Source organism: Grammomys surdaster, unplaced genomic scaffold (genome assembly GCF_004785775.1).
Source record: "Grammomys surdaster isolate TR1022 unplaced genomic scaffold, NIH_TR_1.0 98, whole genome shotgun sequence".
In the NCBI taxonomy this organism is placed as follows: domain Eukaryota; kingdom Metazoa; phylum Chordata; class Mammalia; order Rodentia; family Muridae; genus Grammomys; species Grammomys surdaster.
The window spans coordinates 13,475,789-13,490,009 of NW_021604577.1; the positions used below are offsets into that span (position 1 = coordinate 13,475,789).

Sequence of the window (14,221 nt, forward strand, 5' to 3'; positions counted from 1 at the left end):
AAGGAAGGAAGGAAGGAAGGAAGGAAGGAAGGAAGGAAGGAAGGAAGGAAGGAAGGAAAAAAGGGCAGCAGAAAGGAAAGAAGAAAGTAAAAAATGAAAGAAATCACAGGCCTTGCTGCTAGGTTGGATGTGTGGTATAGGGAATGGGACCCTGGGAAAGGAACTGTAGAAATCAAAGTTGAGTCCTAAATTTGATTTTGATAATATAAAGTGGGGAATGAAAGGAAGCCCACGGAGGCTGTGAGTTGCTGGGAAGAGTTGAGTTTAGACACCGGGTCTGAGTGCCTGTTCCTTTATGAACTTAGAGTCTCTGATCTACCAGGCATATGCTCAAATAGTTAGAGCAAAACAAGGTTGTTAAAATAAATATAAAATGGTAAGGAGACTTGTATTTGTTAATTTGGATTTTGTGAGACAGAGTCTCACTTTGCAGCCTTTGTAGCCAACCTGGACTTGAACTTGCAGTGATCCTCCTGCCCTCTACCTCCTCCCAGATACTAGGAATACAGGGAGGTGCCAGAGAGTTTTAAATGTAATAACTTGATGTCTTAATATTGTGTCTTTTGCTGTAATAAAATGTTTCAACCAAAGCAATCTTAAGGGATAAAGGGTTTTATTTGGCTTCCAGTTCCAGCTTCCAGTCTGTCATAGCAGGAAGTCAAGGCAAGACAGTTAACCAGCGCTGTGTTTTGTTCCCAGGATTTAGAGAACTACATTCTGGAACTCATCCCTACTTTGCCACAGCTAGATGGGTTGGAAAAGTCCTTTTACTCCTTTTATGTTTGTACGGCAGTTAGGAAGTTCTTCTTCTTTTTGGATCCTCTTAGAACAGGTAAAAAAAACATTATCTAATTTAAATATTGGTATAGTATTTGTTGATGCTGTCTTAGTATTAGACACATTTCAACAATTTCTCTTTGTTTTTAAAGTCAGTGGCATAATCTGGCAAATCTCAGCGTATGGGCAAGTGTACAAGCCCACATACTTTCACTTATAGAATGAGCTTCCAAAATATTCTTGGATTGACTGTAACCAGCTGTGTAGTGGTGGGATGTCACCTGTCTCAGTGTTGTAAAGAGACACCATGACCACGGCAACTCTTATAAAGGAAGACATTTAACTGGGGCTGGCTTACAGGTTCAGAGGCTTACGTAGTCCATTACCATCCTGGTGGGGAGCGTGCAGGCAGACATGGTGCTGGAGAGGCAGCTGAGAGTTTTACATCTGTATCCACAGGCCGCAGGAAGAGAGGGAGACTGGGCTTGGACTAGAACATTTGAAACCTCAACCCCCTCCCTCCCCAGTGACCCACTTCCCTCAATAAGGCCTAATCCACGTCAGGTAGTGCCATTTCCTAATGAACAAGCATTCAAATATATGAGCCAAGCGGGCCGTTCCTATTCAAACCGTCTCTATTCAACACCTACCCTCTTAAGAATTTCCCTCATGCCGGGCATGGTGGTGTAGCCCTTTAATACCAGCACTCAGGAGGCAGAGGCAGACAGTTCTCTGTGAGTTCAAGGCCAGCCTGGTCTACATAGTGAGTTCCAAGACAGCCAGAGCTACAGTGTGTCCCAGGAGACCTGTCACTGTTGCTTCTTCCAGTTCTGCATGATGCCTGTGGTTCATGACATTCTGGGTGGTTGCTCTCTTCTTTATGAGAAATTCGTATTGGGAAGTCATTTATTTATAAGGTATTCTTTCTCTTTTCTTGAGTGGTGGCCAGATTAGTAAATACACTTTTATCAGTATACTCATAGAAACCCCCAGTTTTTAAGTTAGCTATACCCTTTTATTTAATTAGTTAATTAATTAGTGATATAGTGTATATAGCCCAGGCTGGCCTTGAACTCACAAAGATTCGCTTGCTTCTGTCTCCTGAGTGTCTGGGATTTAAAGAAGTGCGTCACCACACTTGGCAAAAGGAAAGCTGGAAAGCTCGACTTTGATGACCTTGATGGCACAGGTGCTAGAGACTCTTTCAGAAGGATGAGCCTTAGCCTTCAACTTCCGAGCTATAAGCCCCACCCCTCGCTGCCAGCACTACCGCTGTGGGGAAGGCTGACTTGCCTTTTGTAGGTTTTGATAGCATGATCTTAGTGGGCATTTTCTGCTGAGCTCCTTCCAGTCGGAGGCTTCCAAGCAGATGTGCAGAGAGTCGTTGGGGTCTGTTTTGTCTTTTTGTTGTTTGGAGTGTGTTTGTTTTACTTGGCTTGTGTGCTAGTCTAGCTGTTTATTATATCAACTATAGGCTTGCCTTTGTAAAATAACGTCTTTTAAAAGAAGTCATTCTCAAAATGAAATTGAGTCTCACTGTATTTTTTTTAAGGGAAGATCAAAATTCAAGATATTTTAGCATGCAGCTTCCTAGATGATTTACTGGAGGTAAATATTTTTTGAACTAAATTTTATCACATGATAATTGCTATTTTCTAATTATATTTTTATGTTTCTTTAGCTAAGAGATGAGGAATTGTCCAAAGAAAGTCAAGAAACAAATTGGTTTTCTGCTCCCTCTGCCCTGAGGGTCTATGGTAGGCTCTGGTTTCTAAAGTTCCACTGTGGAGTCCTCACAGGACGGGTGTTGAGAGAACTGTTGTATGCACGCAGGCTGTCTGCCTCACACCACACTGTTCCCACCACTTCAGGATCACTACTGTAGGCTATGAAGATGTACTTCTTACATTGCTAATGTTTGAACGTTTGGAACTCCTCCATAGTTCCTATGCTTGGTTTTCAGTAGAACAATGTAATCTGATCCTTTTTCTTTATCTGAGAACAACAGCTATTGTCTTATTTTGTGACCAAATGCGGTTGTCAGGATTCGCACAGAGGGGTATTCGGGAGTGATTTGGTTTTACTGAATTTCATTAGTCTTCTTTCAGTGTCATCTTGTGTTCTTTCTTGCAAGGTCAGTATTTGAATCTTGATAAAGATCATAACGGCATGCTGAGTAAAGAAGAACTCTCCCGGTACGGGACAGCCACCATGACCAGCGTCTTCTTAGACCGTGTGTTCCAGGAGTGTCTCACTTACGATGGAGAAATGGTACTTACTGAAATCTGCTGAGTTCACACTTTAGGCTCCTACACTTTCCATAAGCTATTTTCTTGACATAAATCAACAATTTTTGTTTGTCTGTCTTAAAAGCAGGGCCTCATGTAGGCCATGCTGGCACTGAACGTGATTTGTAGCCAAGAATGATCTTGAGCTTGATCCTCCTGTCGTGCCATCCCAACTGCCAGCACTGCAGGAGTGTGCCAGCATGCCTGGCTTTCTTGAGCATTATTAATATCAGTGTGGAACAGGATCTTAAACTATTAACTTGCTGGGCAGTGGCGGCGCACGCCTTTAATCCCAGCACTCAGGAGGCAGAGGCAGTCGGATTCCTGAGTTCGAAGCCAGCCTGGTCTACAGAGTGAGTTCCAGGACAGCCAGGGCTATACAGAGAAACCCTGTCTCAAAAAACAAAACACAAAATAAAACAAAACAAAAAACCCAACCAACCAAAAAAAACCTATTAAATCAATGGAATTATTGACTTGCTGAGTCTACTCTTCAGGAAATTCAGTTATACGTACCTTCAGCTGGGCAGTGGAATATTTTTTCATTCATTGACAGTGTACCTAAGGTATAGAAGTGTCAACCGAACAATCAGTAAATTCTGTAAACCATTTCTGTATAAATAGGTCAGTCATTAAATTACCAGGTCTGACACAGATCACATATGCTATGATTTAAATCGGGCCCATTGCCTTAATTAGTTAAGACAGAGGCTACCTCTGTTGCACAGGCTGGCTAGAACTTACTGTGTCCTCACTCCTGAAGTCTCGTAAGTGCTGGGGTTCTAGGTGCGAAGCTACCATAGCCAGCCAGTGTCCTAGTGGATTCTGTGTCTGCATTAATAGCTGAAGATAACTAACTTGTAATTGTCCTTTTCTCTCTTAAAATACATGGACATCTAGTTACAGTTAGTTTTAGAACTTACATCTTAGATTATACAGATGTCATAAGAGGTAGATATTTTGTTAAATATTCCCTTTAGTGTTTTCAAAACACTTGAAGAAGACAATTATTTTTCTGAGGAGGGGAGAGTCTCACTGAGAGGTCTGGTTGGCCTTTAACTTACTATGTCAGTCTAGACTCAAATGTGGCTTTGCCTCCCTGGTGCTGGGGATTAGAAGTATATACCACCATGCCTAACAAGATAGCTTTTTTAAATAAATAAGTAAATAAATAAATAAATAAATGAATAAATATCTCACTCTGTAGCCTTCACTGACTTGGAACTCACAGAGATCCACCTGCGTCTGCCTTCTGAGTGCTGAGATTAAAGATGCACCACACCTAGCTTTCAGAAGAAAAATTTTGAGAAGAAAAATAGCATTTTAAAAATCAGTATTCTTGGGGCTGGAGAGATGGCTCAACAATTAAGAGCACTGATTGCTCTTCCAGAGGTCCTGAGTTTAATTCCCAGCAACTACATTGTGGCTCATAACCCTCTGTAGTGGGATCCGATGCCCTCTTCTGGTGTGTCTGAAGATAGCTATGGTGTACCACTATGCAGAAAATAGATAATTTTTTTTTAAATCGCCATTCTTGCTATTAAAAACACATAGAAGTCAAGCTTATAATTCTAACACTTGGTGGATGGAGGCATGAAAGTCATGAGTTTAAGGTCAGTCTGAGCTGTATGATACCCTATTTTAAAAAACAACAACAACCAAAGGCCACAGAATAAATTTTAGAGGGGCTAGGAAAGGTGATGCACACCTATAATCCCAGAACAGAAAAATGGGGCAGAAGAATTTTAAATTTGAATTCAGATGGACCACAGATTATAGAACAATGGTTCAAGGACCCCCCCCCCCCCCCCTACCCCCCAAGACCATCAGAGAACAGATATTTGTAGTATGACAAAACCAAAATGACAGTTATGAAGTATTAATGAAAATAATGTTATGGCGTTGCCACAACCTGAGGAAGTGTATTACAGGGTGGCGGCAGCATTAGGTAGGTTGAGCACTAATAGAGCATCTTAAAACAACTAGAGGAATGTAGTAGAGACATCATTTTCCCGGCCAAGACTGCTTAGGAAGTAGTCAAACAGATAAGAGTGAGCTCATACATTGTACTGTGCCACTGGTGCAAGCAGGTTAGGCAGCACTACTCTTGGCCAGCAGCAAAGGAGAAGTGTCCAGGGTCTTGACATAGACTGCTGAACTTACGGTGAACGGGTGTCTTCCGGTGAATAGCACAGACCAGGGCAGTAAGTGGATGGGTTAAGCCTTGATGAAGCCCCAGCTCCCTTAACTCTTGTCTTGTTTTGCTTTTTTAAGGCAGGATGTCCTGGCATTGAAGCTGGCCTCGGTGCTAGGATTACGGGTGTGCTCAGCCATGCCCTGTTTACTCTTTGCTGAGGATTTAGTCCAGAGCTGCTTTTGGGTGCAGGCAAGCACTGTAACAACTGAACTAAATCCTCATGCCCCTTCCTTAATTTCTTATGCTACAATTTTATGGGAAACCATTCTTTAGCATATCCTACAAAATCTTTTTCAAGAGTGTGAATCTCTTTTCCTATCCTTTTTATCATATAAGACAAGTATTCTGCCAGGCATGGTGACTCATATCAGTAATCACAGAACTCAGGAGGCCAAGACATAAGCTCCTTGAGTTTGAAGCCAGCCTGAGCCATGTAGTGAGTTCCAGGACAGCCTGGAGTGAGTGGGACTCAGTTTCAACAAGCAAAATTAATAAACATATAAACACATAACCTACAAATGTCCCCTTTGCAAGGGTTAAACAATCTGTTCTTTTCATGTTTCTAGCTTCCAGTCATAGTTTTAAATCTTTATATTTGTATGTGTGAGTTTACATGCCTGTGTGTATTAGAGGTCTACAACTTGAGGTGTCATCCTCAGAACTGCTGTCTGTCTTGGGACAGGATCTCTGGTTGGCTGGGAGGCTCTAATCAGGTAGACTGGCTGGCCACCAAACCCTTAGGATCCTCAGCGCCGTCTGATCAGTTCAAGCACATGCCACAATCCTGGACGTTTTTACCTGGGACTGGATTTGAACTCATGTCCTTGTGCTTGTGAGGCAAGCACTTTACCAACTAAACCACCTCTTCATCCTACTGAAAATCTTTTGGTTTCCTTTTTCTTTTATTTTGGAGAAATAATCATGTAGGCCCATGCTGGTTTCAGCTGAACTCACTGCTTCAGCTTGCCAAGCGCTGGGATACAGGCATGTGCCAGCCAGCTGAGACCTGACTCTGTACACTGCTTCCAGAATCCATTCTGGCTCCAGTGCACTTGCAGACTTAGCTTCGTGCATCCCTAATACAATAGAAATGCTGTGTAATTGTACTGTGTTGTTTAACTACTGACAGGAAGAGTCTGTGATGGGTGAAAATTAACATTTTTTCCTAAATACTTTCAGCCCACGGTTGATGTGACCCACAGACATGGATGAGTGGCTTCTGAGTCGTCAATTTAAATAGACTGATGTCTATTCTAGAGAAAATAGATTCTTCAGAGAAACAACACTGACATGAAGATATAAATGAATGGCAGCAAATTAGCTTAATCACTGTCTTGACAATTTATAGTATAATGGAAGGAAATTATAGTTTAAGCAAATCTCTCAAGGAAAGTGAGCTGGGTCTCTCAAAACTGTCCTACAGAATGCCTACTTAGAATTCCTAGAAACCAACACTACATGCATAAATGGATTTATTTCATATTTTTAAAAATAGTTGAATTTGCCATCTGTGATTACAAAGTAACTTCATCTCAGCAGATCCTTATTTAATTTCACTCAAGACTCTGTATGAATGCTCTCTCTCTCTTTCTCTCTCTGTAGGACTATAAGACCTACCTGGACTTTGTTCTTGCCTTAGAAAACAGGAAGGAGCCTGCAGCTCTGCAGTATATTTTCAAACTGCTGGACATTGAGAACAAGGGATACCTGAATGTCTTTTCCCTTAATTATTTCTTTAGGGTGAGTATGGTTTGGGTGAAGGAGCATTGTTGCCCCTAAGATACCTTAAACTATTTGATTTTAAATTATGTACTAACAGTTTTACTTAGCTTGTTTTTAAAAGAATAGACTTAAAATGTAAATCAAGCCTATTTTTTTCCGTCTACATTTAGGAAATATATAATGATAAAGTAAAAGCTGATTTTGTTAACTTGTTCAGCATTTTCTTATGGAAGCAAATGTGAATGGCTTAGCTAGATGGCTGGGGAGGAGAGATTCTGTGCTTTTGGTCATCAGTAACAAATGTAAATACCTAGCTCCTTTCCAGGAAAATCTCAGACATTAGTCAGTTTAGTTGCTTTAAGAAAACATTTTTCAATTTCTTTAGATTCATGTATATGAGCGTTTGCCTGCATTTATGTCTGAGCATCATGTTATGTACTTGGTGCCCTAGGAGGTCCAAAGAGGGTATTGGATTCCCTAAAACAGGAGGTATAGATGGTAGTGTGCCACTGTGTTGGTAATGGGAATCAACCCTGGGTCCTCTCCAAGAGCAACAAGTGCTCTTAACTACCGAGCCACCTCTCCAGCCCCAGAATTGTGTGCTATACTTCAGGCTACAACAGATTTAAAGTACTTACCTTGGATGGACCTTACTGGATCTCAGAATAATGGTCTCTAAAGGGGAGTTGATTATATATGATAGGCATTCAGCACCAGCAAATGGAAATACGAATATCTGCCTTGGTCCTGCAATTCCTTAGTTTGAATGAGAACACCTTTTATTGTGTGGATAGTTTTGTAGTGTTTACTGTGCCACATTTTCATAGCTAGTTTTTTTTTTCTCCCTATAATACGTAACGTGTGTAACACTGTCACAGTGATAAGGCTAAGCCTATACGTTGAGGTCCACTATCTAACTGAATGTGTACCTGATTCTGGATCATTCTGCCTCCTGCGTGCTAGGATTGCAGGCATGTGCTGCTGCGCTAGGCTTTGAGTTTAAAGGGAGAAGTCTAGGTAGTCTAGCTCTGTTGTTTTCTAAGTAGAGAAAGTGGAGAAAGTGAGTAGAGGGACCTGTCTTTTAAAATGGTGACTTGGATGGCTCCATGGTTAACAGCACTTGGTGCTCTTGCAGAGGACCTCAGTTCCCAGCTCACACATGGTGGCTTACAACCACTGTAACTCCAGGTCCAGGATATCTGACACTTCGTAATTTCCTTGGTTACCAGGCACACATACAGTACACATACATATATGCAGGCAAAACATTTGTATACATTTACATTTAAAAGTTTAAAAAACCAAACATGTGAAAGTATAAGCCTTTGTGAAAACCAGAAGCCGGTTATAACAGTAATTGCTAAGGTCATGTTGGGGGCCCACCCGAGGCTGGAGAACATTCCATGTAGTAACAGCAGTTTGCGGTCTTAACCCTCCTTCCTCACCCCAAGTTCTCAGTTGCTAAAGGTAAGCATAGAAAGATAGAAAGTCCATGGTTTTGCTCATCCAGTGTGGACACAGAAAGACTGCAGGCACAGCAACACTGGGAAGCTTATATACAGCTTGGAACTGGACGGGGGAGAAGGGTATTATGGGGTTTATGAATTTAATTTTTATTTACAGATTTATTTCCATTAAATACAGGCCATACAAGAACTGATGAAAATCCATGGGCAGGATCCTGTCTCATTTCAAGATGTCAAGGTTATTACCCTTTTATTTGCCAATATACTACTGTCAGATAATATAGCCACAATAACATTAAATAATGCTGTATTCAATCTTGTATGAAAGTGATTTATGAAGTATGAAACACCATTCCAAATCAGGTTTTTGCTGTTACTTGTTCTGAACTGAGACTTAGATCATCAGAGATGGAGACAAAGTTGGGCTTACTGATTGATGAAGATGATAATTTCTTTATCAATCGTGTGTTCTCATGAAAACATTCATTTCATTTGAATAATGTCAGTTAGCTTGCATCCTTTAGCATTCCTTCTCACTGTAAACCCAACATCCAGCTGAAAGACTGTGTAGGCTCAAGCCCCTTTAGTGTGCTGCCTGAGCCTGCATAACTGATCTATTAAATTTAAAGAGACACTCATCTTTCAGTATGAAAATCATCGTTATTTAAGGCCAGAATGACAGCAAAGCGGGTAAAAGAGTCAGAGACTTCACTTTATTCCCAGCACGCATGTGGGGTATATGCTGGGCTGCTCACAACCATCTGTAACTCCAGCTCGAGGGGATCTGAGGCCCTCCACTGGCCTCTCTGAGCACACTTACACACACGCACACACGCACACACACAAATATAGATCTAGAAAACCATCATTATTTGAACATGTGGCTTTTAGTCAGCAGTTTCGCCAGCTAGGAAAAGTCATCCAGTAGGGTCTTTTTGGTTCAAGTTGACTGACACAATAAAGGACTGGCCAATTTTAACGAAGAATAAGCCAGAAGAACTATTTTGATACACACAAATGGGGGAAATTTCAAACTTTGTAACAGGAATTTAAGAACCAGCATTTTAATCTTCAGCAAATCTGGAAAAAGAATACACACTTTAAAAGTTTGTATTTTGTGAACCTGAGTTACTCTAAATTTTTTAAAAATGCAATTGCTTCTTTAAATGCTATTAAAAGTTCTAGAGTGGGGGCTGGAGAGATGGCTCAGTGGTTAAGAGCACTGATTGCTCTTCCAGAGGTTTTGAGTTCAATTCCCAGCAACCACACAGTGGCTCACAACCATCTGCAATGGGACCTGATGCCCTCTTCTGGTGTGTCTGAAAACAACTAGTTACAGTGTACATATAATAAATAAATAAATCTTTAAAAAAAAAGTTCTAGAGTAATTTTACTACAAAAGATTAGAAAACACGGGTTAATGCCTTGCAAATATTTATATTATATACTTGATAACATAGAAGAGGTTCTTTCCAGAATTCTAATTAAGTCTTGGAACAGTTTCATTATTGTGGATGACTAATTCCTTCATATGGAGTTCCATTCCTCTCAGACTGGGAAAAGAGTAAAAGGCACAGTTACTGGAAACAGAGCTTTGCTACTATCTCTGAGCCACTTGAGATTTTACTACTTAGCTGAGCTCTTACTTAAAAGGTATTGTGACATAGCTTGCCTGGCTTGATTCTAGATGTCTTGGGTTTGATTCCCAGTGATGGGGGTGAAAAAGAAAATTGTGTCAAGACTTTGCTTCACCATTAGAAGGCAATAAAAACCGTAACAACTAGTTAGTTGCAGTCAAAGAATACTGTATTAGAGAGCTCTGTCCTTTATTAGCTATGAGTTTAGATTGAGCTGAGCCTGTTTTCTTCATCTATAAAATAAGAGTTATTCAGCTAAAGAATTGCCCAAGAAAATTCTGTGGTTAGAGCTACCTACCAGGTGGAGAAGAAACTAGAATAAAAATTTGTACAATAGGTCAATTGTCTACCCTGAATTTTACACCACTGTGTGACACAAGTGACTGCAACCAGCTTTCATAATTTTTCCCTCTTATAGGATGAAATCTTTGACATGGTCAAACCAAAGGATCCTTTGAAAATCTCACTTCAGGATTTAATCAACAGTAATCAAGGAGACACAGTCACTACCATTCTAATTGATCTCAATGGCTTCTGGACTTACGAGAACAGAGAAGCCCTTGTTGCAAATGACAATGAGAACTCTGCAGATCTTGATGATACCTGATCTCTGCAAGAACAGACTTCCTTCATAAAGATGCCTGAATGCTGCATGCAAAACCTCTGAAGCAGAATCCTTAGACACATTATAAATAAAACTCCTCACATGCCTGTACAGCACTGCAAGCCTACTAGAGTTTTGGTTACAGTTGGAACAACTTGAAAGTAATAGAACCAACTATTGTTTTTTATGAAGTGGTAAGTTCTAGTTCTGTTTAGCTTAGAAATGGAAAGTAAGATTTGCTGTAGGTAGCTGTGGAGGTTATATGGAGTTATGTGGAGTTTTTATGTGGGATTATAATAGTTGTTCCTCAGGAACATCGGACGGTAGACTTCCCATCAGAGTAGCACCACTGCATCTCTGGCCTCAGAAGCTCTAGATGTGACTTCTGTTGTTGTTTTGGTTGGTTTGTTTTGAGACATGGTCTCACTATGTGGCCCTGTCTGGCCTGGAACTTGCTATGTGGACCAAGTTGGCCTTTAACCTTGAACTTAAAGAGAGATCTGCCCCTGCCTCCCAAGTGCCAAGGTTAAAGGTGAGTGCCACCATGTCTAATGTTTGTTTTCTCGTTTTTTGATGTATTTCTTATGTGTGTACACCAGAGCACACATGGAGGTCAGTAGACATTGTTGTGATTTCCTTTCCCCACGTGGGTTCTGGAGAGCAAATTCAGGTTCTCAGGCTTCCCAGCAAGCATTTGCACCCAGAGTCCTCTTGCCCTCCCAAGTGTTTTTTTGTTTTGTTTTGTTTTTTTGTTTTTTAAATATAGTGTTTCTAAAGAAAGTATTCAAACAGATATTTTGTTTCATTAAACTCATCAGATTGTATGAGATTTTGTCTAGGTTTATTAACCATTTATAAAACTAACTTTTGTTAAAGGTCTTGCTAGAGAATTTACTAATTCAGTATACTAACTCATGTGTTTGTGTTTTTTTGTTTGTTATTGTTTGTTTGTTGTTAAGGGTCTTGCTATGTAGTCTAGGCCAGCCTCCCACTCATGATCCTCCTACCTCAGCCTCCCTACCCCTGGGGTTCAGATGGACACTACCACACCTGGCTGTACTCAGTGTTTATAAAAAGAGAGATCAGAAGAAACTAGGATATCATGAACTGTGATCCAGAGGGAAAATAATTCTTCTAAGGATTAAAAAATAGGAAGAGGTGAGGGAAGCTTAAAATGAAAAATAGGAAGAGGTGAGGGAAGCTTAAAATAAAACAACAATTTAACCCATTTATGATGATTTTATAGCTCATATAGACCAAAGTATAAAAATGTAAGGCACACAAGTAACTGTAAACATCACCCACCAGCCAGTGCCAAACAAGCAGCAAAGAGGTCAACACAGGAAGCTCAGGCTTGGATGGTACCACTTTCATGCTGTGATCACAGGCCTGAGCATACACTCTGAGATGCTAGCCCTTCAGGAAAGAAAGCCTCAGTCACCTGTAGACCTTTACCTCATAAACAAGTGTCTGTGGTAGCATTGTCTCAAAGTTAAAAACAAATCAAGAGCAAGAGGTCAGGCCAGCATGTTTTAGCAAGTATCAACCGAGACAGAGTTTTAGTAAACTGTAACTGATAGTGACATTAATTACACAATGGAAAGAGAAATTCCTAGGACTAAGTTGCATGTTTCCACCCAGAAGGTGCTATCAGCTCCTAACTCATTAGAGGACAACGCCATGCTTGCTGAGCCTTACAAACGCCAGTCCAACGGAAACTTTTATTCAGAAATAATTCACCTTTGAGTTGAGTTTGCTGAGGTCCACTGGCAGGTCTCTACAGTGTTCACCTCCCCGTGTTTTCATGGTAGACACATTTAAGATGGGAAGGGCCGTGGTACTTAGCAGGCTGGTTTATAGCCATGTTTCTAAAACCTTTTAGAGCTATGAGAAGGCTTTAAACGCTGAGGAGCTCTAAAACACGGCCCCCATTTTTCTTTTCTTCATTTGGCTATAAACCAAAGTTATACAGATACAAGGTTCTAAACACATAGTCAGGAATATTTCTTAAAAGTAGCTTCATATGATATACCTTTTAAAGGAATAACCTAGTAAGAAGAGAAATGGCCAAACCTGGTTTCTGTCAGCTCTCTGACTTACCACTGCTACTTCAAAATGGTGAACAAAGTAAACTCTTCTCAACTGTCCATCCCCCGTTTGTCCCGCTGCCTGTGATACATAAGGAGCTGAATAACTGTTGACATGACCAAGATGCCATGTGGGTAATCACTAGGTGTCAACACGTGACCACAGCTACAGATCCACTCAGTACCTAGTGTTAACTTGCAAGTCAATTCAGTAACTACTGAAAACCCAATCTTTTCCATATAATATTCTCAACAAAAGGAAATCCACAGTGCTTCCATCTTGCTCCTTTTATTATACATTCTGAACCCTCCTTGTGTAAAATCCAGGGGCACGTTATACTGAGGCTGTTAGGATTATTAATGATTAATCAATACTTAACCTTTAAAAAACAAACAAACAAAATGCCCCCAAACCAAAAATCTTAATAAATTATTTAACTCTCTTCTTAATGTGGAATGCCTTCAGGTTTTGTTGTTGTTGTTTTAAGACTGAGTGTCACCATGTGGCTAAGCTGGAGCTCATATGTTGACCAGGTTGGCTGTAAACTCAGAACCACTGTGTCTGCATCCCTAGTGCCAGGATCAAAGGCATGTATTACCATGTTTGGCTACATGTCCTTATGTTTTATAAAAGAGCATCTTAAAATCAAAGCACTGGGCTTCTGATAGAGTATGTGGCTAGTGAGTGTATCTGAGAGGAGCCTGGGCTTGCTCCTCAGCATGGGGCTAGGAAGGGGGTCACTAACTGAACTCAAAAACATCCCAACTTCAGACCTGACTGTAATAGATACAGTGTAAAGATTTCCCCTTAATAATTTAAAATATAAATAGTTGTTTTAAATCCCACTAAAAACATAAAAAGTTCCCGATTGGAAAGTTTAGGGTTTGACACTTTATATACAGTCATTTCATTCTATGGTGGGACAGAGACTGGACGTTGTTTGTTTTCCTTAATGGCTTCACAGTCTTCCTCCATTTCAAAATTAATATTCACAAATGAGCTCGTCACCGCTGTCTCTGGTTGGTCTGTCTGTACAGTGGAATCAGCCTGCAGCTTGTTTTGTTGGTATTGTCTTTCTGCTTCTTCTGACATCCTATTTTCTTCTTCTTCCTCCTCTTCCTAAAAATGGGAAATACAGTAGTTAAAATAGTGTAACCAAAAGGAACAAATATTCCTTCTCAATAGCATCTTTTAAAAAAAAACAAAAACAAAAAAAAACCTTAGTGACATGTTTAATCCAGGCAAACATCTGGGCTAGGGATGTAACTCAGTGGTAAAGTGCATTCCTAAAGGACTTCAAGAATCCAGGTCTGATCCCCAGCCTCCCCCCCACACACACGCAGACAGACAGAGAGAGAGAGAGAAAGAAAGAGAGAGAGAGAGAGAGAGAGAGACAGAGAGAGAGAGAGAGACAGAGAGAGAGAGAGAGAGAGAGAGAGAGA

At 40.5% G+C, this 14,221-nt stretch overlaps 2 protein-coding genes across 3 annotated transcripts in view; one reads left to right on the forward strand and one right to left on the reverse strand.

Annotated features, from left to right (window-relative positions):
• Nucleotides 1-10,813, forward strand: part of Ppp2r3c (protein phosphatase 2 regulatory subunit B''gamma) — a 23,607-nt gene extending 12,794 nt beyond the window's left edge. Inside the window, exons 7-13 of one of the 2 annotated variants that reach the window (XM_028782858.1) lie at nt 700-832; nt 2,330-2,385; nt 2,459-2,534; nt 2,912-3,048; nt 6,865-7,002; nt 8,629-8,688; nt 10,506-10,813. In XM_028782858.1, the coding sequence (XP_028638691.1) occupies nt 700-832; nt 2,330-2,385; nt 2,459-2,534; nt 2,912-3,048; nt 6,865-7,002; nt 8,629-8,688; nt 10,506-10,694 (789 nt within the window). In that variant the 3' untranslated portion in view covers nt 10,695-10,813. The remainder of the gene's footprint in view (nt 1-699; nt 833-2,329; nt 2,386-2,458; nt 2,535-2,911; nt 3,049-6,864; nt 7,003-8,628; nt 8,689-10,505) is intronic. The other variant, XM_028782861.1, reaches the window with a different exon arrangement.
• A 1,097-nt stretch (nt 10,814-11,910) lies between these two features.
• Nucleotides 11,911-14,221, reverse strand: part of Fam177a1 (family with sequence similarity 177 member A1) — a 17,075-nt gene continuing 14,764 nt past the window's right edge. Inside the window, exon 5 of the mRNA XM_028782868.1 lies at nt 11,911-13,898. Coding sequence (XP_028638701.1) covers nt 13,692-13,898 — 207 coding nt within the window. The 3' untranslated portion in view covers nt 11,911-13,691. The remainder of the gene's footprint in view (nt 13,899-14,221) is intronic.